Genomic DNA, 24,230 nt, shown 5'->3' with positions numbered 1-24,230 from the left:
AAGATACAGAACTACAGATTTTGATGTATAACATGCAACCCACTACTATGACACAACTTCTTTTAACCTCATATTCATGCATACATGAGAATATTCCCTTTGCCATCATAACCCACAAGTTCCACTGACTGTATATAAAGTTTGACGATGCATCTCCATCTCATCAAAAGTGAAACCAAATTATCCCAATGTGATGGGCACTGAAATATTGCCCATTTAGAGCTACAGTCTATGTAGTACAGATCAAGTACTGACGTCCAAGCAAAAAAGGGGGAAAGAAACTAGCCCTCAAACAGAAGCTGACTCAGCTGAGCAAAGTTGTTTGAACGTCACTACAAAGATCCTTCAGGTTGATATAGCCTACGACTTAACAGCTTCCTGCCCTGCTGTGAAGATACTTAGGGGCTGTGTCAATCGTTGTTTGCACTGGCTGTACCTATATGTTCTATTCAACTCAAATGAAGTTCATTGTCTTCAGCTCTGAGTCCTTAGCATTAGCTGTTTATTGTCACTGTACTCAGCAGTTAATCTTGCATCACGATCTCTATCTAAGTTTGTACATTTTCTTTTAAATGCCAGACTTAATGGTCACTACTAAGGGATGCCTAAGTGCTGCGGGATAACTTTGATAAATTAGCAACAGTAAGCCATGATGGGAATCTATCTGAAACTGGGTTTATGGGCACTGCCAGCAAAAAAAATGTCTTTAAAAACGTAGGTCTTTCTAGTTACAGCAAGTTTAGTGACTCCCTAGTCAATGATTGTTACGTTTCCTTTCATTGTTTCTCCTTAAGTCTGCTGGCGCACAAAGCAATGCTGGAGCAGCATTTGTCAACCGACCTGTCAATCATGCCATTAAAAAAATTTTCAGCATCATATAACAAAACCTTAGAAAAAAAATGATATTTGTGCATAAATTAGCAGAACAAAAAAAACAACATATACTGCCAGGAACTGTTAAAAAATGTCTTTAAAGTGTATCTTAATGTTATAGTTTGACCCATATCCCATTTAATTACATGGAGGAGACAGACTTCATGACCTTTCCTACTTGCAAGCAAGTGTAGGGAACTCTTAAATCTTTTGGTGTCACTTTTGGATAGCTGTCATGATGTCAAACAGGTCACACTGTCTACGAAAACACAGAGGCCAACAAAACTTCTTCTACTTTTAATGACACATTCTTATTAAACTGATGACACATTCTCAAACACACCTGTATATCAAACCAATGCACACACCTATAATTCCAAAGTTCCTAACATGCACTTTTAGGCATATATATAACTAAATGTGGTCCACACACATGGCCCACTGCCCCCCTCTGCCCCCTCCAGAGCTGGGTCAGGGTGCCCTCCAGAGCGCCTCGCCCTCTCTGCTGTTAATTACCACTAATTGGCCCCGCTCATTTTTTTTTCCTCTGCTATAATGGAACCATTCATCTTTACTACTTAATGAGTAGGCACTGTAGTCACCAGCCAAGGTCACTCGCAACTAGCATCTAAAAGACAGAGAGACAGAGACTCAGGAACAACTGTGGGGGAAAAAGAGCAGAGGGAAAATGAAAGAGTTGGATGTGCATGTTTTTGTTTAAGTTTTAAAACACAGAGAAGAGAATGTGAATTATCGGAAGTTTCCACACATGACTCTGCTTTTTGGAATGTGGCCAATGTGTAAAAAGAAAGTTGAGAAATGTCTGGGAGCTGTACAAGCCTGCAGTGTCCAACGCAAACCACATCACACACAGGGAATTTCCAAAGACAGACTAATTAAAATACCCGTTATGCGAGTGAAAACAATGGATCGCTCAGAACAACACTTAAAGCGCACACTCACACAGTCAAACTGAGACGTAAATATAAAAACACACTTTTTAGAATGCTGTGAGAGCCTCTTCTCAGGCTTATGCACACATAATTATCAAAACAATCATTTCAACAGTCAGCACAGACTCCAGCCCCAGCGGGTGAGAGGGCAACATGTTAGCCGCTCTGACTACCATAAAACATCCAATTAACAATGAATGCTTTATATACTCGTCCAGTTGTTGCTTTGTATTTATCTTTCCTGAGTCCCATAAGTAGGTTATTAAAAAATACCCTCCTCCACTTAAAAAAAAGGCAGAACTTCCAGTAAACTGGTGGATATTTTTATCATAAAAGGCCCCGGAAGGCTATGTTTCCATCCAAATACCAACACAGGACGGAGTTTGGAGCAAAATTTAAGCCCAATCTTCTTGCCAGGTAAAAATAAAATTCCAGGAGGAGCCTTTTCACCGCAAATCGGTGCCAAATGACGTCTCTACCCACTGCATTATTTGAAGACTTCCCAGCAGACAACAGACATTTGAAACATGCACCCAGCGGCTGCAGGTCAGACACAACAACAGCATCTTCACAGAACTGTGAGCAGTGTAAGCTGTCCGTCTTTGCCTCAGGTGCAGCAGAGGAATGTTCCCCGCTCGGGCATCATAATTTGTCCCGCCAAAATCTGACAACCGGCTATTTTCCTTGGTTATTTTCTTTTTTTTCACTCAGAGAAGTGCCATTGTGGTGTAGTTCCTCCTTTGAGTCTCGTGCAGTGTAGCAGAAGGAACAGTCATGTGCTCCTGCAGCGCTGAGGCGATCAGCCCGGCACGCCAATGTTTGTAAATGGGACACTTGTCTATGGATTATGGTAATGTGGTATTCCACACTCCCCTCTGGCATGTGTCTGACATTACAGTAACCTTTGCATGTTTAGCCAACAGTAACTATGGATGTTCATTGAGTAGGGAGGCGCACACACGCTCATGTACTTATGCAAACACACATACACGGGCAGTTGCAGATGGAGACTAACCATGCACAGCAAACATCATGAGCAGTATTGATATCCTTTAGTTGAATTAAAATCTTTAAAAAATAAGACATTTAGACTTTAAAGTAAAGTTCAATTGTGATGCCTTTATCTTGTCCAGTTCATCCAGTTTGTGTCAGAGGAGGGTCTGGAATGTAGAACGCAAGTCTGCCTGCATCAGGTATATATCCATATGTTATTAAGGGAAAAGTGAGAAATACAAAGAGTCAAAATCTGTACTCCACACCCACTGCAGCACTTAACGACCACATTTTTCACATACCATCTCTCTCGCTCATATAGTATCTCTATAGAGCAGTGCCAAATATGCATGTGTCCATGTGTGTGAGTATGTGTGTGTCCACTGTGCATGCCTCTGGACCAGGATGTGGTGCGAACTTTCTTCCTAAATTGCTGAGGCAAAATTGATCTAAATTGAGTAGCGTTCAGCCAGGAGTGACCACCAGTGTCCTGTTGTGATCGGTCATTCACACACACAGACATTCACACACACAGTGCTGTTTGATAGAAAAGAAAGAGAGAGATGAAAGGAACATCTTGTGCCTGGGACAACACACAATTGACCGGTAAGCATGAAAGACAGAGAGATTCACCCACATAAGTGTACATTTCAGAGTGTGTCTATGTGTGTGACAAAGAAGGAAAGTGGAACTCAGAGAGAAGCAGAAACAATCCAAAGAAACAGACAAAACTCATCAGCAGAAACCCGTTGCGTCGTCCGTGTCCCATCGTTTTTCTATTTTTGTCTCTCTGTGCTTCATAGACGACAGGCAGCGTCTGGCTGCTGCTGTTTGGTTGTATTTTCGTCTCTTTTTTTTTTCTGTATCCGAGCTAAATGGTCCCACCGTGCCAGCGCTGATTAGGATCAAGTCAAACCAAACAGCGCGACGTGTGACTGGAGAGCACAGTCTACGGTCTGGAAACAGAGAGGACTACGGATGCTTTGATGTGTAAAGTGATGGATGACGGAGATGATGTTGATGATGATTCTCTCACAGGCTGGTAAAAAGAGGGGGAGATGGTGGGAGTTGAGAATTCATATGATAACACACAAGAACACCTAAAAACACAGACACTGACTACATTGGCCTCACTGTGAGCATGCATTTTCATTTAAGGCGACATATCAGGGTGGTATGTTCAACCTTAATGATCCCGAAAAATACTTTAAAACCTGATCAGAGAAAAATAAACTTAAGTCACTCTAAAAAATGTCAACATGGGTCCGTTATTTGACACATAGCAATAAGTAGATAATATAAAAGATTCAACTTTTTTGATTAAACTTGTGTTTTCTGAGTGGAACATAAAAGACATTAACTTGACTTAAAGCAAGAAACGTTTGCGCTTGAAATCAGTTTTCAAAGATCCTCTCACATCTACTTCTTCTCAAACTTTTGCTGAGTCAGTATCCAAAAGCCCATGGAAATTAAATCAAAATAATAACTGGTGCATATTTTTACTGTGTAAATAAAAAGTAATCCAAGATTTCGCTCTTTTCTTTTGTTCAGCTGAACTACCAATCCATAATTCAAAGATTGAGGTGATGCTTATATCTGTTGGATCTTAAAAATGCCATGCTGACTCTTTGAATTTGCTTAATTTGCTCATTTCAACAGACACTGCCCTGATTTTTTCTCATTCCCTCCACCATTGCCCAAAGAAGCAAGAAGCATCACTATAGGCGGGACAATGCTTCAGCAGTGGCCCACAGATCTGTTCAGTATAGTGTATAAATATTCGATAGGATGTGCCGGCTGTCTAAATACCTCTGAACTGACTGCAGGTCCCATGGGAGACTGAGCTAGCTACTGAGAGCCGGGGACATGAGGCAGATAAAAGAGAAGAGAGTGTATTTATGGAGGAAACACAGGAAGAATAAAAGGAGATGACTGAGAAAGTGAAATATATGGTATGAGGGACCATCTGTTTGGTTTGTATACAGTTAGCTTCTGTACAGTGCAGAAGTTAGAGGGAGAGGAATAAAAAAAAAGAGAAATAAATACAAGAATGATGAGCAAAATTAACACTAAGAAAATACAAAAAAGGAACAAAGAGGAAAATTTGAAAAGAAACATGAAAAAAGGAAAAACAAAAAAAAAACAAAAAGAAAGAAAGAAAAAAAAAAAGAAAAGACAGCAAAGAAAGAGAAAAGAAAATCCCCCCTCCTCAGGGATAAGGGAGAGGAGGGGGGTCCTTCCATTCAGCCGCTCCACGTGGCTAATTACCATATGTGAAGGTCAGGGTGGTGGCGGTGGAAGGCTGGTGAAGGGGAGGTGTGGGGTGCCACCACAGCACCCACTGCCTTGAGACCTGGCACCCTGCCAGCTACACACAAACACAGACACACACCACTGAAGGAAGGAAACCTAATATATTTGTGCCTGTGTGTGTGTGTGGGTGTGTGTGAAGCCAACGACTCGTAAATACTTCTTTTTTCCTCGCATCGTTCACAGTGCTGAAGCGGGGTGAGATCCAGAGGGAGAGGATTTTAACTATGCTGACATTTGCCAGAGTTCAGATACTGATTCTCTCTCTCACTCTGTGTCTCTCTCCCTCTTTCTCGGTCTCTGTGAACTCGGCCGGGCCCATTCCTCAGAAGTCAGCAGCCCTCCATGTGACTCACTTCAAATATCGCCTACATTTCTACATCTCTGGCTCTCCTATACTCCCTCTGTCTCTGTTTGTGCAGAGAGGAGACGGAGGCTAAGTCTCAATGCAAGCAGGTTTATGCAAATCACAATGTCGGATTGCAGAATACATACTAAAATGTAATAAATCATAAATATAGGAGCTAATACACCTGAAGCTGATAAAATTACAACAGCTCATGTTTGGGAAAGGTAAACAAATCTGCAATCAATACCAATAGGAAAGTGTTTGGTGGATCAATGAAGACAAAAGCAACAGATTTGCTGCTGAGACTTACAAAAATGTCTTTAACATGTTAGCCAATGAAAAGTTTATCATACCTACAACACTTAATTGATAAGTACGACCAAAAGAAACCTATTCACCGGCTACCCTGACAGCTGATGGACTTTTTCAGGCTTTTTTTGAGCAGAAATGTTGAATATTTGCTGGTTCTGACTTCAAATAAGATTGCTCTGCTTGTCTTTGTCATTTATTACAGAAATTGAAGAGTCTTAGCAATTTGCACAAAAAAAATTAAATTAAATTCACTTGGAAATTAGGAGGAACTTTCTTTTATGATTTATGACATTTTCCGACAAAAAAATGAACCGAGTTATTAAGGAAATAATCAGCAGATTAAATAATACTGAATTTATTTGTTAATCGCAGCCTTGGTGTTCAGGCTGTGAAGCTCTTCATGGTTTTAAAGTGGAAACATTGTCAGGCTTGTTTTGTTTTTTCACTTTAAGTCAGCTGATAAAAGGACAGTTCATGTTTGTCAGTTTTCTTTGCTTGAATGGAACTAACACTATAAGCTGCTTGAGACACACAGAGATTTCATCTGTATCTATATGCAAGGTATAGCTTTATCTACCCCTGTGTAACACCTGTGATAAACACTACAATTCCCAGCATGCCACAGAACTGCTTTATATTTCAAACATGGTCATCACAAATTCATAAATTCAATCATAAATTCAGTGCAGGGCTGCTGATTCAGAATACATAAGGTTGAAAACTGAGTTTCAGCATGACTATCAAATCAAACCCAAAAAGCCCCAGACTTCCTTGTCCACATGGAGAAGCTAAATTCTCCCCAACGCACAATTAACTTTCTTCCCCAAAACTGCTTTGGTTTTGATTTCTCTGCTCCCTCCTGACACCGGCTGTTCGGATAAGACGAAGCTGAAAAACAGCTGACACCAAATCAGCGCCGCTCGCAGTAATTAAATCCTTTCTTAGGGGCATTTACACATCAACCTTTGACTCCAGGGGATGTTGTGAGGCCAGAGAGAAAAACTACAATCATTTTATTAGCTAGCTAATAATACATGAGCTTATGTCCAGTGATGCAAATGGACATTTTTATTGTATTTTTTTTATTGGTATTATTTTTAAAAATCAGAATTAATTGGCGTTTTGTGGAAACCGCATGCAGACCAGGGATAACCCCGGCCTGCCAATTACCAAAGCAGGCTCTGTGTTTCATCCAAGAAGATGAAAAACGCTGCGCGGGGCCCTTATCGGACGCAACAGAGCAAATTAAAATTTCACTCTGGTGTTGCTAATCAGCGCTTCGCTGCCTGGCCAAGACAGAGATGTAAACAAAACAACATAAACAAACGAGTGATGGGAGGGGGCAGAGAGCGAGAAATGGAGGGAGAGGGAGACATTGGCAGAGGGATGGGGCATGAGGTTGGACTGCTTAATGCTGACGAAGGGACTTTATCCTTCTCTTGCATGTACACACACACACACACACACACACACACACACACACACACACACACACACACACACACACACACACACACACACACACACACACACACACACACACACACACACACACAGCACTACAGACAGACACAGAGAAAGACAAACACTCAAGGACACAGAAAATACAAACGCACACTCTGGAATAAAAAACAAGCACCCCAGCACACACACACCTTCGTGCCCATTTTCTGACCAGACCCCATGGGTTGTCCGTCCGATACAGAACATGAACCATAAATTAAATTCCAGCAGCCACAGTCAAGCCCATCACTATGCACAAGGCTCCCTGAGATAGCCGCATAATACAATGTGACATTGATGCATTGCTCCTATTATAAAGTCTTTGTTCGTATCACACTAATAATTCATAAGAGAGAAATGTAAACAGTATGCACTGGAGAGCACTGCGAGCAAGAATCATTTCAAGGTAAGCACATTACCAAGGATGGGACTGAGTCTACTCTTTGATATGTAGAAATAGCAAGCTTTGATTTCATTTGTAAAAAAAAAACTAAACAAAGCATAACACCGAGTGTAATGGTGATAAATTAGTGGAAACAGCAGATATCCATTCATTCTTGTTTTATTAGGTCAGATTTTAAATGAGTCGCTGCTGTAATTATCTGAGCAACAACACTGTTTCCAACTTTCCAGGCCCTCATTATTATCTATACTAATGACTTTTATTGTTCTGTGTGTGTGTTGTGTGTGTTCTGATTAGTGGATAACAGACAGATCTTTGTTACACATATGAGTTTATACAGAAAATGCTGCTTCATTTAGATGCAAACGTGAATAAGTATTTATGAAAGCACATATGCTGCCATTGCTTTATGTAAACATTGTATATGAGCAAGTGAAAAAAACAGAGCAGGAGCACAGTGAATTTAAAGCAGCCAAACATTCATGTCACAAAGTGAGCGCTGATCTTTGTTCTGTTTTTCCTCAATCAAAGAGGTCACAGTATTTTAAAAAACTAGGACAATGTCATTTCGATGACTTAACGCACCCTTTGAATAACCTATCTCATGTAAACACACATGAACACACACTGCCTTCATTCTGGTGAGTGGCCAGACAAGTGAGTGTGAGGAGGGGGGGAGACAGCGGTGTAAATGAGGTGCACTCGTTTCGCTCACAGTGCGCTCCTGAAGAGAGGCAGTGGGGAGGGAAATTGAATTTGAAAGAGGGGAAACTGTGCCAACAGGTGACAGAGGCGTGCTCCGACCAAATGCACTCTGAAGTGAAGCGCAGTCATATCACGGGGCCAATTTGGAAGCAGTATTATGCACTACACCGCTCGCCTTTCTCACACAGCCTGTCAGTGCACAGGAGAGCGGTGCTGCCGCTCCAGTATGAATTAAACATAGGGCTTTTGTAGCGTGAATATACTGCTGCTGAAATGTTGATACAGTTGAGAAAAAACATAGAAGCACATGCCCTCAGTGCAGAAGTCCAAAAAACTGAGAGAATGTTTGCATTACAAAATGTAAGTTTAGGGAGAGGGCTGGCTGAAAAAACTATCTACACAAAATCAGAACGAGTGGAATGTGGATCACATAACTGTATGCTGAGACTGATATGCTATTAAGGGTGTTCAATACATATAATCTTATTACCCAATCTGCACATAATCAGTTTTAATAACTGCAGGCAGGAGTGAGATTTCTTTGGGTTTCTGGTGACCATCACATCAGTGAATAATTTGATACAATCAATACCACAGCAAACCCTCCCACGCTAAAACATTCACTTCATTTCCCCAGCACCCAATGCAAATTGCTTATGATTGAAACAATGTAGGCTAATGAGGTGCTTTTGTTTTGCGAGAGGCAGACAGTATAAGCCATGCTTAACCACCTTGCCCTCCAGTTGTCCAGATGTGCCATCCAGTAGTGCGAATAATTTATAGTGCATCAAACACCACCACAGAATAACAGCAATTCTGAATTGTTTTTTGTTTTGGGGCAGTTTTCTGGGCTGATAGATTCACCTGCACCCGGCTGCAGGTTTGCACTGTTGGCACATCAGCGTTTCAGGTCAGGGTCCAGGGACTTACAGAAACCTCCAACTCTGTCTCATAAGACTTGAACACCTATTGAACTGTTACCGCTAAGGTGTCCTCAAGCAATGCATTCAACATCCAGCTGAAGCAGTGGCAGCTCTAAAATTTCCAGACGTTGTTGTTTAAAAATGTATATGCAAATAGTGTTTCAAAAGAAGCGAGTTGATTTTATTTATTCTAAACAATAGTCCACAAAAACTTTATAAATGTTTAAGATAGATATGTTTTACAGATCCTCTAAATTTGGTTGGAAATGACAAATTCATATGTACAAAAAGGCTGAAAACCACCAAAATCTAACCAGTAAATACAAAGCCATTCTTTCCTTTGCCTGAACACGTTTGCTATTTCCTTTGGTGAGTTATTTCTACACTGCAGTGTTTTTGAATTTATATTCCATTTAAGAAATTCTGAGAATAATTATCAGAAGCAGCTCAGCCTTCATAAAACTTCAATTATCATGTTGGAAAGCCTCCAAATGTGGAGAATTCCCATAAGACTTGAATGCAGCATCACTCTATCCCTGCAAGAATCTTTTTTTTCCTTTTTTTTTTTGGAGTGCAGTCTGCCCAGCGGGGCCACGGGGAGCCAATCAGATGGCAGACTGGGTGTCAACTGTGAGCCGGGAGAAGGGAAAGCTTTGAGCCAGTTTACCTCCACGATTCAAATTCTGACAGGAGCAGCACGAGAGCAAAGAAGGCGCACAGAGACGCTCCGGCTCGACGCAGAGCGCGCGGAGACGGGCAGACTGGGTTCAAACGGCCGCGGTGTCGGTGTTGGTCCTCTAATAAGTTTCACTACCAAGGATAATAAACGCTTGAGTATATGTTGGTCATTTATCTTCATGTCTTTAAGGATTATTTCACTTTGTTCGATGAGCGTCCAGAACACAACGCGTCCTTTAAACAGGGCGTTTCGCAACGTGTCTGACACCACGTCGACAGAGAGATGAACACGGCAGCTTGGATTTCTCTTTTTAATCCACAAAAGAAAAAAATATCCACAAAGGGGATTTAGGGTCCATAAAAATATAAAAGCACTCCCCTTTTCACTCTATTTATTATTGATAAGTTATGAATAAATCCTGGAAAAATGAACTCTTAAAAACAACCAATATTTTCTATCATTTTTCCGTCAAGTCAAATCTCAAGTAGGGCTGATATTAAGCAAGTTGACAAGTCAGGATTGTGCAAGTTCAAATGCGTGTTTTCTAAGTAAAAAAAAAACATGAATAAAAAAATCAAATCCATGTCGTTTTTCTATAAAATGTACAAAATTCGACACTCGTCCAAACGTCATGGCCCCAGAAAGAAGCACAAGGTCTGTATGTGTTGTCAAGACACAAATATAAACACAGACACACAGCACCTGGCCTGATTATGAGTGACAGATCAGCTTGGTGTAACCAAAGTTCAGTGATGCACACCAGAGCGGCTCACTGAGAAGTTTCCATAAACTCACCTGTGACCTGCCTAGGCCTTGCCCTCCGTTCCCCGGGCTCATAGAATGAGGGTGGTTCCTCTGCTGCCCTCCCCAGCCGTGTGCCGAGCTGGCTCCATACTGGGGCCCCACGTCCTTCCCCAGACCCACGCCGGCTTGCTGCTGCGCCGTGGAGCCGCTGTAGTCTTGATAGGCACCGCCGTACCCCCGCATCATGGGGCTGGGAGACGTCAGCAGCTGGTTGAGGGTCGGGGTGGCCCCTGAGGGATGCTGCTGCTGCTGTTGAGGCTGAGTCTGTCCTGGGAACCTCTGAAAGCCCCCTGGAGCAGCACCCAGGGGAGACTTGCTGTGGCTGGCAGAGGAGTTGCTGCCCATCATCATGTTCCCAGGTTGCCTGCATCCTGAAGGGCCCATCATCCCGTAGGCCCCTCCGCCGTAGCCCGCGCGGTACGCCGGGTACTGATTGTACTGAGTGTTGTGGTACCCTGCTTCGTGGGAGTTCTCCATGCTGTTATGTGCCGAGGAGTGCGTTATCCCCATCCCACTGCTCTGTTGCTGCTGTCCGCCATGTTGCTCGTAGCAGGGCCTCGGAGTGTAATAGTTGTTATTAAACTCAGAGTTGTTGCTAATTGGCCCTAAGTTGGAGTGTTCATACCTGCTACCCATCATCCTCTCAGCGGGTTTACAGGTGAGCTCCGCGTCGCCTTTCCCTGGCATGTGCTGCTGCTGTGGCTCCCCTTGGCCCCCCAACAGGTTCTCTTTTCCTCCGTGGTGTTGGTGATCCATACCTCTGTCCCCTCGGGGGCCCTGACCGTTGTTATTGGCGGTGTTGTTACTTTGAATCTGTCGCTGCTGATGTGGCGCAAATTGGCCAAATTGCGGCGGCGGCTGCTGCTGCTGCGGCGGTTGAGACTGAGGGGGATCTCCGCTCCCCACACATTTCAGCTTGTGGTTCGCGATCAAACCCGCTTCCATCGAGGAAGTGTTTGAATTTGTCGAAGCCGGGGCGGACGTGAGGTTATTCCCATCCTTATCGTGACTGTCCGGAGCGCTGTGAGTCGTGGAAGTTGAATGAACCATGTTGAGCTCGTTTCGGCGGTGATGGTCTACATTATTCAGAGTCCCATCTCCGGCACCCAGCATCGGTCCAGTCCGCGGTACGGTCCCTCCTCCTCCTACTCCTCCGGATTTCCCCGAATTGAGCTCCGGACCCAAACCGCTGGATAATTTCTTATTTTTGTTATTAGTTCTGGTCGGAGCCGATGCAACTTGCGCAGCCATGGTCACTCCAACATCTCAGCGCGCAGTGACAGCAAGCCCCGACCAGCCTTGCGCGCAGAAACAAGACAAGAGGGGAAGAAAAACACAAGCTGGAAGGTGAAAAATATATTCAGAAAAAAATCAAGCTCTGTTGTAGCGCTGGTGCTGCTCTGGTAGTGCTGAAACGGTGCGTCAGTGAGGCTTCATGTTGAAAGTTTCTCTGTCAGGTTTAAAAGAAACTTTTTTCCTTCCCCCCTCCGCCTCTCCTCCATCCCGGTTCTCGGTAATATGTAGCAGCGTCTCCCGGAGCCCTTGTGGCCCAGCATGGCATGAGAGAGAGCGGGCTCTACCAGCTTATCCACCTCCAGGGCTCCGGCGCGCCTCACATGGAAAATCCGGAGTGGAGTGGCGAGCCATTACGCACGCTGCATTCGATGTTTCTGTGTTTAACGATGCTTTGCGGGTTGATTTTATAACCAAATAAAAAGTACACTCATGTGGCAGTATTTTGGCAGAACACAACTCCCCTTGTTGTCTTCAAAATACCAAGATATCTTTTGGTAAATGCATCCTAGGCGGTCAGTGAATGACTCCCTCCGTGGAATATAAAGTGCATAATATTTTCAGACAAACAATAACCGTAACTGATCAGGCATTTCCAAATTACGCACGGACATTACTCCTGTCCTCCACATGGATCCTTGAAATAAACACACCAGCAGATGTGAAGTTTCCCCGAGCGACTTTCCACACAGTTATCCAGATCTGATTTTCCCTCTCCCCACCCTCTCTGTCCCTCGGCTCAAGCCAGTTCTCTGCAGCTCTGACAGGAGTCGGACACGCAACCACAAGCTGTGCGCAATAATGTTGCCATCGGAATAAGAATGTAATCACACTTTATAGCAGCTATAATGTTGTAATATCTGTGCCACAGAGTTCATCCCCCCGCGCGCGCCAATCACTCACATCCAGCCTGAAAGGGACTAATGTTCCCCTTCAACAAAGAACTACAGCAATCATGTAGGCTAATAAGAGGGAGGCCGTGGAAATATAACTAAGTACAAACTATGTAATAATCCAGGACTAGTGTATGTGATAGCAGATTAAAAATGCCATTAAGTATGATTAGGTCACTATATGCTCCAGATAAGTCTCCATAGGAATGTAATATGAATACTATGAATATTTAAGGTATTCTTCATTAGGGTCCCATTTAAATGAAAGGCTTCATTCTTTAATATCCTTCATTGGATTCACTTTATCAGAGAGTAACCTGTCTGTAAGGATAATGAAATAAAAAAGAGGTTAAAAAAATCAACCCCAGGCTGCAGTGTAGGACCACACAAAACCAAAGTCTACAAGATACGCTACCCCATCAGTGGTATTCAAACATGAATGTAAAATAGTGCTTAGTAAAGAAGCCGGGGTGTCTGTTGGGACTTGAATAAGCAGAGGGTCCGCTTTGATGAGATCAGATGCATTTGATCAACAGAGGGAGCTGTGGATGAAAGAGGGTTGGAGGGGGAGAAGAAGGGTAGGGGGGTGGGAAGAGAAGGATTTGGGGATGAGAGTTGTGCTGAAGATGGCCATGATAATGATGATGACTGGTGGTGGTGGGAACAAATGTGATGATGATAATGATAAGGGGGATGCCAGCAGTGGAGGTAATAAGTACCACAGAACAGTGCTGACTGTATTGTTCTAACACCTAAATGTAGCTTGAAGTCACATATTTGTGAGATAAGTAAACACAGTTCACTCTGCTTTACACTTTGTGTGAAGTGAAGGAGAATTCACCATGAAGTCATGTCCATGACAATGGGAAGACCCCTGCTGGAGAATCAGTGTTAGTACAAGTGAGAGCTTTAAAATATAAACAAAAATTCAAGCAGGGACAGACCTCATGGTTTAGGGACAGATCTGAGGGGGAGCAGGATGGCCTTTCTCTGGAAGTGTTAATAAATGCTGTGAAGCTTTTCCTTTAACATTAAAAACAAAAATTCATGTTATCCCATGATAGCAAGAGGCTTAATCCCTCTTTCAAAATGTAATCTTGCTGTTTGGAGACAAATAAAAGCGAGTGACATCCCCAGAAACCTTTCTTAGAGGTTTGGCTTTATGAGCCCATATGGCTGAGAGTAAAAGCTGCAACAATGGTCCAGCTACAGAGTCTATCCATGGTGTTCACAGTTTGGTATACTCAGGCTTAGCCTATAGCATCAACAGGAGCAGATGGCTATTTATCTATAAGACACATCGAGAAGACGTGAGAAAGAAAAGTGTGTAGGTGATAGAATGAGAGCTGTAATTGTGTCTGTGTATTAGTAAAACATGGTCAAAATGTCTTCATGTTAGAGATTTATTGCTGGTCCTGTGCACCTTTCCTGATTAGAACAAGCCTCATCCACACCCTTGCCGCTCTCTGTACTTTGTGCACATGACGATTCTGCCTCCCATCAGTGTCCCAGATCAAAGCCTCGGCTCTGATCTCATCTAGAGCAACACTAAGGCTGACAGTGAGGGGACCTGGAGCATTAGCATATTCTATGATGGCGCCCGGCTTTTCAAGCCGTTGCCTCGGCTGCAGCTCTGGGTGTGCGCGCTGTGGCTTTGCAACTCTAATTTCCCTCTCTCGCTCATTAAAAAAAGCCCACTGTTCTCCTATTAATTCGCAGACACACTGATCTGTTTGAATGGCGAGGATGGGTGCATGTGTGTGTGTGTATGTGAGTGTGTGCAGGAGGAGGGAGGTGGAGGAGGGCAATGGCTCAGCGCATTTGCATTTATGTTTAATTTATAACCTTCAGGGGCCCCCTGATGCAGCAAGATTGAAACAATAACTCCAGACAAACACAGAGAAGAGAGAAGGAGGAGCTGGAGGAGGGTGGATGGAATTAAAAATATACAGATCAGGGATGGTATGTGCTTTGCATATGTGTGTGAGTGTGTGTGTCTGTGTGCAATGCTAAGGATGCTGTTATATGTGTGCATCCATGTGCATGCTCCTTTGTGAGGATTCATTTGTGCATCTGCATCAAGGTGGATCTGAAACATACACACACATGCACACACACATACAGAGACGGAGAGGCAGAGGTCTCCAATCCGCGGGGGGATAACATGCCACGGTGAGTGTCTGTCAGAGAAGAGAGCTGGAGTCTGTTCCGAGCGAGTCTGCAGGGATCTCCCCCTAGCAGCACAGAACAGAACAGCACAGCAGACAGCAGCAGCAGCAGCAGCAGCAGCACAAGCCTGGCCAAGCACAGAAAGTGGGTCAGCCTAAAACACACACAAACACACACATGCACACAGAGATACACACAGCTCAGACGGATGCAGCCCCGGTGTCACACTGTGGGTGTGTTTGAAAGAAAAAGAGAGAAGGAGCATGCAGAGAGAGAATGCCTGGATGATGGTTTGTGTACGTGAGAGGGAGCATGGTAGTGTATTTTGCATTAGTGATGTTGAAGGGGAGGGTGTGTGTGTGGGGTTCTTGTTTGAGATGAGGGGTGGATGGCTAAGGAGGAGGAGAAGGGGAGTGCAGCTGAGACAAAAAGCTAGCCAGCCATTGTGAGCACACCCTATGGAAGTGCATCAAATTGATCCATAGTCTTTTCATTTCAGGCTTGGGTAAATAACAGCATTTGCATTGATCAGTCTGCAAAACCAGGCAACGATGGGCCTGGGAGCGTACGATATGTGCGTGTCTGTGTCTGCGCGTGTGTGTTTGTGTGGCTGCAAACAAAACACATCTCTTATTCCTTTCTGCTCCTTGCGGAGTCGAGGGCCTCACCAGAGCCCTACAAACGCCTATGATGGATAAAATGTTTTCAACAACACTTGAGAAGAGTGGATGCTATTGTGTCCGCCTGTATACTGAAACACAGAATCACAGAATTCCCAGGACGCCACATGCTCTATTTATGTGTTATGAAAAACATGACTCAAAAGAAAAACGGAAAAACAGCTATGCTCCACTTTCACTGTCAGCTATCATGTGAAGTGTGAAGAGGAGGAAGAGGATGAGAGGAAGATTCAGACGAGGAGAGGAGAGTTGGGGAGAGTGATTTTCTTCATCCACAGATCCTATCCTGATGGTGACAGGGGACTGGGCTCTCAGAAAACCCCCCCTACTCCCACCCCCAGTACCTCCATCCCCTCCGCCCTCTCTGATGCCTGTCACTGCTCCTCTCCTTCCCTCCCTCCCTTCTCCTGACTGGAGGAGTGTGTGAAGTGTCCCCCGAGAGGCACAGACTCAAAGACGGTATTTACAAGATCCACACTGAGCCCACTTTTAACTGCCTGTGAAGAACTTCTCCCTCTGCCTTTGATGTGCAAACCTAATGGGGAAGAGCTCGCCGGCAGTCATTGCATATGTTAGCGAGGCAACGCGAGCTAATCCGCTAGCATTGCAAGGTAGACTTCATGCTGCTTGCAGTAAGTGAGCACTTCAAATGCTGTATAGCTTTGGTGCATTGCTGCCCTTGGAAAAGTCCCCTTTGGCAGATAGACGCTGAAATGATGCGTCAACATTTGCGTTTAGTGGCAGAAAGACTAGTTTGTTTATTTCAGGCAGGACTTATCATATTCATGAGTTCATATAGAAGTCTGTTGACGTGATTATCAACACTACAGTAAAACTTTATATAATGCGCAAGTGTAAAAGCAATGACATGAATATTTATCCGGTTTAAAGTAAGTGCATCACCAGATCCTACACTCGCTCAGTTGAATTTTTTAAATAGTGCAAGATATCAGAGAGCTTTTATTCTCCTGCCACTTGACATTTCTACCCAGATGGGATGACTAACATCAACAAAGGAGTCAGCAGAGCGAGCTCTCCCACAACCAAAAACCTGCTCCAGCCTTCAAGTCTGTTTAAAGCAGCTTTTCTTTGTTCGTCTTTCTGGCATTAACAGTCCTAAGGAGAGAGGACGGACACATCCGAGCAGCTAGCGCCCCCTGCTTTCTGTCAATTAAAAGGGCAAAGGTCACAAAACACATTTGAGGGTTACACACTCACAAATGCACATTTGGCAGAGATAGCTGTCCAACTAACTTGTTCTGTCTCTAACAACAGCAGAGAGAGGGGAGGCTTTCTTAAAAAAAAAACAGAGGCATTTGGAACGATTTTGAATCGGGCTAATTAGGTTTGTGTTTTGTTTGTTGTTCAGGAGGCATGATCAAAGTGATATTTCACCAATTTGTGTCAGCTCCGGAGGAGAGGAGGAAGAGTTTAGAGAATGCTGCCTATTAATCTCCTCAGGTTTGGAGCACTATGCATTAGGGATGGTAATCAAAACAAGAAAATTATGAATAATGAAAAGCGTTGATCAGAAATGAAACAAAACAGTAGATTTGTGATTTATTAGTGGCTTATTAGTAACAGGATTTGACTCTATGTGGTTCTATTTTTTTTTTCCTGTTTTCACTTCTTTTAAAGAGGAGGGGGTGGGAGGGTTCAATTTCAATGCATGCTCAATCCTCCCTGCTCAGCCTGAATAGAAGCAGAAAAATCAAAGGGATGTGGATGGCTTGACCCAGGAGCTCAGAGTCTGAGAGCAACTGGCTGTTTTGATCTTATCTAATATTTATGAATAACTTCCTTGATATTTCCTTCGCTCCATGAAGCCGTCCGCTTTTACAGTGTTACACAATGATGTCTTAGAGGGGCGATGACGGAGATCAAACGGGGCCTGGGCTCAGAATACAGAGCGGGCTCTCTCTCTCTCCGTAGCCTGCGAGAAAACTCAGCAGTGAGCTATCTAACGCTGTGTGATTGAAATACAAGCTCCACTAGGCTGCAGCGTGCAGTGTGATGATATTTGTATTTGTGTCTCTGTCAAAGGGATACGGGCACAGAAAGGGAAAACACTGTCACCATTTGAGCATAAAGATGTTCTGCTTGTCATTGCAGCCTATGCATTTTTGCACATGTGTACGCGTGTGTCTGCAACGGATATGATTCCACAGTCTGTCTATCCGTGGATCGCAAAGAGTCGCCCGCCACACAACCATCCAAGGCTGTTTGGATCATAATGGCCTCAGATGCTTTTCACTATCTCTTCACAAAAGTCAAGTGTTCTCAACATGTTATTTGCCCAAAGTGGCCTTGTTCCCAGGCTCTATTGTTAGCCTAATGGAGGCTAGACGACACTAAGACTCTAATTATGGACACCGACGATCAGCCCTGATAATATTGCAAGCAAAGTGGGTAATTTGTGGCTGTTGTGTTGAAGGGTTGAGGGGAGGCGAAGAAAAGGGAGGGGGTTGACGAAGGGAAAAGGGGAGGTGGGGGAGTTGTTTTCTTGTGTCATCGCCCCGTCGTCCGTCACCCTAATCATTCCCCCAGAGCAGGGAGCCAAGACGTGGGCACAGCAGGAGAATATTAATGGACTGTGTGACATTATGGTTCCCGCCCATTCAAAAGAAATGTTCTATTACATTATGGGCCATCAACAGGTGATTTCTCACCACTCACTGGGCTTCATCGAAGTGTTCCCCTATTTCATACAGTGCCTACACCACACAGCTCAAGTGCCTATTCGTCTTATTTAAAATACAGATATTACACATACAGTTGACCTATGCTTATAGATCAACGGCCTGTTTGTCACTAAGCCTGCCGCACAGCTTTCCTTATCTACCTGATAGATTATCCAATAAAAATTGATTAAGAGGCCAAGATTTGATAGAATGGATTTTTTGCCTACAGATCTAAAAGGGTAGAGCAATAACAAGTCACTCCACAATAATAGCTACTGTTAAAGGTTGGACAATGCTTGGCCTTTAGCTTAAATGCAGTCGGAGGTAAACAGCCTATCACAATCAATACAATGCAATGCCAGAATTGCCGAGACAGACACCAAAGCAACTCAGCAGGCCTTGTGCCTATTCTGTCAACACTCAGAATCAAAACCCCCTCTCCCTTGAGTGATCTGTCCAAACAATTAAAATGGAACCTCTTTGTAGCATCACACTTAACATGTCAGATAGAGAAATGAAAGGAGCCTCGTGTGTTGGCGCCGCACGCCGTGACGCCTCCCGTGACAAGCCCCACGGAGAGAGCGGCACGCCAAAAGCAGTGACGGCACTGTTCAAATTTTAAATATGTTTTGACAAAGAATCAAAAGTTGCTCGCCATTATGGGGGAGAGATTCCCCCCGTTTTCTGTGTGATCACTTATTAGACCCCTAGGTGAACGTGGCAGAAATACTGACACCTGAATATTCTCTTTGCACTTTCTTTGACATTTTTCTTTTAGCAGATCTGGGAATCATTTCACATTGTGAGATATCTTTTCATAGGAAGATTGAAGCTCTGATCTCTCCACATCTGAGGCTCATGAAAAGCCACTGGTGATCAATGAGGATTCCTGTGTGAGTTGCTGGGTTTTATCTGCCTCATATTATCTCTTCTGGTGTCCAACGTTTGGTTTGCTGCTGTTCCTTCTCTGATTGTAGCAGCGTAGACGGTCTGTTGCTGCTCTGGGAGTGAATATTTGGCTATTTTTAAAAATTCTAAAAACACACTTGATTAGAATTACTGCAATTTTGAGCCTGCTTCAAAGCTGATTGCTTTAATGAATTTGATCCCCAAAGCATATGTTTGAAAAAAGAATCAGCCGACCAATCCCATCAATCAAAAGCTCTGCCATCTGACATCTTTTTGTCATACAACAATAGCGTTATGCGGCAAATAATACATTTTTCTTTCACAGTAATAAGCTTGAGTGGCTTTAAACATAATGGAAAGCAGGGCTATTTCATGGGCTTTCACTGTACTATATACATAATCCTGTAGATGAAATTCCTAATCTTCTACCAAACAGGGGAGAGGTTTTTAAAAGCAAGACCCCAATTATGCCCAGCCACAAATTAGCATGTTTAATGCAGCAAAATGTTTTAATAACGAATAAAAGCAAGGCAGCAGAAAACAAAAGCCAACTGGGTAATAAGATTATCTCTGCCAGGCGCCCAGTGCACATCATTGTAGTTCACACAAATGGAAGAGATTATAAGTCACATTCAAAACAGCCTAATCCGTGAAAGACTCCCGATATGATTACTTTCTATTACGTTTGGTGACTGAGTGCGATGGATTTATCTGGGATCCTGAAGAGTCTTTAAAGTACGGTCGGACGAAAAAGCAAAGAGCCAGTTGAAGATTAGTCGAATCCGTCTGTGATAAGCTTCAACAGTTTGGCCACAAACAGAGATAAACACAAATCTTTTCGTCCAGATGATGTAATACACATTCGACAGTCATAGATCATCCCTTAAGATTAAAACTTTACTAAATATATCAAAGGCGTAATCACAAAATACACAAATCAATTCATGGTTTGTTTCAGTGGAGAAATTGTTAGATTTTAAAAGTTTTTAATTCGAAACAGATCTGACTCATTTCATCTCAGCTGCTGTTGAGTGCAGCAATTCTCTTAGTCGTTTTCGTAGGTGGTTCTGTATTGTGTCCCTCTCTCCAGGGCCGATTAGGACCTCCTTCATCCCTGACCTCCCCTTAGTTCCTGACAAGGTCAAACATCTCCCATTAGGGAGAACCAAGCCTCGCCTTTCGCCAGAGAAGTATCCCAGTCTTACATCGTGAAGGTCAGGGGCTGCATAATGAGCTGGAAAATGTCAGTTATATTACTCCCCATTTAAATAGCGGATTTTCCGGTACCGGGAACAAGGGTGATATTTACCCTTTTTTCCTGTGCAGGCTCGGAGTGAAGAGTCCTCTTAATCCGACCAGGGGTGTGAAATTGAGTCCTATGTGTGAGGGAATGTGATTTCCTGGTTCCAGAGAAGGGTGTATCTGCTATGTTATACCAGGGTACAACAAAGTCTACTTCAACATGAGGGAAAAAATGTAATACCTTCTCCTCTGTGCTTCAGCGGTGCCTACAGTGGCAGAAGCTCCAAAGTGTCATATACTGGATGCTACAAGCATAAATGACGGCAGTGACAATTAGAGGAAAACAACAGCTAATAAATGCATGATTGATATTCTTCTAATGCCAAAATATATGCCCACTGAAGTGACGGAGCAATTACTAATTATTAGTGTGATTATTCACATTTCCAGCACATTCACACACCGACAGGAATGTCAACGGCTGCATAAATTAGTGTGAGAATAAAACAGGAGAGGCGACAGGGCTGAAATGACAAAAGGGCATCTAAAGGAGAATGTTAATAATGATTCCTCTAAAACAATTTCCATTAATTTTCAGCCATCTCGCCGGGGAGTAATATCTACATGCCCGAGGCAGGTTTAAATTGCATAGTCTGCCTGAGAAAGGAGACGAATACTCCCCAGTGTCCAGCTGCTCTCATCAAAAAAAGGAAGACTCAAGGAACACCCAGGAGACAGCACCACAATACAGTAAGCTAAGCTATTAGCACAACCAGGAGAACACATAGTGGAAACTCTTTGTTTTGAATGATGCTGTGTAACAACACCAGAAAGGCATGTGCACACCAATGCTGGATTTCCTGGTTTTTCTTCTCTCCATGTTTAGACACACTGCCTCAGGTGGACGTTCTGCCAGATTGCAGCTCTATCTATGCTGCCTGCTGCACAGCTAACAGACAATGTCAAAGGTAGGACGTGAATAATACGATCATTTCATATTCTGACTCCCTGCCAGGGAATATGTCAGTTGGACACGGGGTCACATACCCAGTCAGCGCATGAATGCAGAGCTGGGGCCGCGAGCTTTGCAGAGAGGAGAGAGGGAAGACAGCCAGCTAATGTCACACATACCCGCACCGGGGATTTTCTCCGTCGCCTCTAAAGTTGTTCTGCGGCTGAGCTGGCTTCGTGCCTCTCTTCACGGCCAATGTGAGCCTGCTTTGCTCTGTGACATCGGGCATGTCTCCTGGGTACGGGCACACCTGGCACACTGTCAGCGGGCACAGGTTTTAAGAGAGGGCAATAAGGGTAAGAGAGAAAGGGGTGTGCGCTCTGAGATGAGAATGTGTAATAAACACACTACAGCACTTTGGGGAGCAAGTCAGCTATCTGCACAAGCCTTTTGATTTGACTTCTTCAGATAGAACATATACAGGGGCTTCACTTCATTAGGCTTAAGCTGCCTCTAACTGTATCGTTATTCAAAGACAAATACAGATTTCAAACAGTTTGTATACATAATGTTATGACTAAATTGTCTGTGTGGAAAATCAATGCAGAGGGGTTCTACCTGATTTAATTATCTTCTAAAATTCTAGTTTTAATGCATACAAGTCAATGTGCAAGGGACTACTGAACTGAATTAGCTAGCTGAAGATGAGCTTCAGTCACTAACACTTCACAGATTGATAGGAAAACCTACACCTCGCTTCAAAAACACATTCCTGACAGAACACAAGGTTAATCAGGGTATTCAATTTTGATTTAGTTTTATGTTTGTGCATCATCCCCTATCCTAAAACATGCATGCTAAGCTCCTCCTAGCTTACTTGTAATGTCTATGCTAAAGTATTTCCAAAAATCAGTGTGCTTGTGCAATTATTTAAATAATCTAACATTATCGTTTTACTAATGCCTGACTTGATGATACAGTCACATGAAAGTAACAGTAAGAGCTGCACAGTAAACGTTACGTTGTTAGCATAAACATATCCAGTGAGTTCTGCCTAAGACTTACATGAATGGGAAAATATGTTTGATTAATAAAAGTGTTTGTATCTTGAATTACTATACCCTTCTCTGATCATATCTGGGATTCTCAAGCCTAAATGTTACTTAAAGTTGCGTGTCCACTGAGAAAGTCCGATATAGTTTGGTTTGAGTACGCAATAGTTTTCTTCCACTACAAAAAGTTGGTAAAGGCACCATACAGCCAATCCGCAACATACAACTTTATTTGCACCCGAGGGGGTACCGAGCGTACCTGTCCAAGCTAGCAATATATTGATTATTTAAATAGGTGCTTAGACACAGACACCAGCTGAGCAGTGAGTGGAGCACAAATATGGATACAGAGGGAGATCGCACAAGAATGAATACTTCCTGTAACCTGATGATATTTAATAATGAAAATACAGTATACAACCTTCTACCAGAGGACAGTTACTTCTTCTACCAAATAGCTGTCCTGGACATAAAGAATAAAAGCCTTGTGTGAAAACAAGCTGACCCCCCTTGTTTTCACATAAGGCTTTCTCTGTAGGAAAAATAATAGCTTGGGCCTTTGCTTCAAAAGTATTGCAGAAGTGCTTCCATACTTTATCGTTTATACTTATGACATAAAGTATGCTGATATAAAACCAATACAGCCCTCAGCGAATCCATTTCTGGCTCTTTTTTTTTTTTGCTGAGATCTGTTCATGGCTTGTGGAAAAAAAACAGGGAGACTTCTATTCTCTTGATTTTCTGCACATGAGACAGATGTGAGATGTATTGCTCATGATGGCTTTCTAAACGCTCTGATTTGTTTATATTCATGCAGAACTGAAAATCAAACCAACCATTAAGTGGCTAAATGATAACATTAGCTCAGTTCTGATGGTAGCAAAGGTGTTATCAATGATGCTTTTTAACCTTAGATGTAGCCTGATGTCTCTCCAGATTTTCATTATCTATTGTCTTTGCAATGGTACATCAATCAGACACTTGTATGATTTACAATGTGGAATTAAGCAGCAAGACCCGATGACACCATTTATGCTTTACTTCCTTAGCATGACATCACAGAAAAATGGCTGCCTTGTGAATTTTGTCTATTTAAGTATTTTCTCTACAGGCCTCTGCAACATTATATTGTTAACATAAAAAATGTTTGGTTATTATGTTCCTTTAACAAACTTTTTAATCTTTTGTCCTTATGAAAATGTGTAAATATAGAAATATCTTAAATTAAATTCAAATTGATTGTGACTTCTCTTGTCAATATGCAATCGCACCAAGTCTGTAGTACTACTCATTACAATAATAATAAAACAAAAAACGATTAAGAAAAAAAAAAGAAAAACATCCTTTGTCAATAAAAATTCTAATCAATCACTTCAATTCTACTCCATTAGCAGGTGATGACAGTCAAATCAGCTGATCTGAATTTGAAATTTGATTTCTTAGTTGGTAATGGCTAATAATGTATTTTTTTTGTCATACCAAATAATAATAATAATAATAATAATGATGATAAAAAGGTGTTTTTGTAAAATCTTAACAAAAATGTTCACGG

General features: G+C 42.9%; 1 protein-coding gene across 2 annotated transcripts in view; it reads right to left on the bottom strand.

The window, feature by feature from the left end:
- The window catches only part of LOC117806641 (AT-rich interactive domain-containing protein 1B-like), a 253,799-nt gene that overhangs the window by 204,954 nt on the left and 24,615 nt on the right, over positions 1 to 24,230 (bottom strand). Inside the window, exon 4 of one of the 2 annotated variants that reach the window (XM_034675619.1) lies at positions 10,799 to 12,105. In XM_034675619.1, coding sequence (XP_034531510.1) covers positions 10,799 to 12,058 — 1,260 coding nt within the window. In that variant the 5' untranslated portion in view covers positions 12,059 to 12,105. Of the gene's footprint in view, positions 1 to 10,798; positions 12,106 to 24,230 lie in introns of those variants that run through there. The other variant, XM_034675620.1, reaches the window with a different exon arrangement.

The sequence above is a fragment of the Notolabrus celidotus genome, chromosome 22, assembly GCF_009762535.1.
Source record: "Notolabrus celidotus isolate fNotCel1 chromosome 22, fNotCel1.pri, whole genome shotgun sequence".
In the NCBI taxonomy this organism is placed as follows: Eukaryota; Metazoa; Chordata; class Actinopteri; order Labriformes; family Labridae; genus Notolabrus; species Notolabrus celidotus.
Note: the sequence above shows the minus strand (reverse complement) of the source record. Positions and strands in the feature narration are given on the sequence as shown.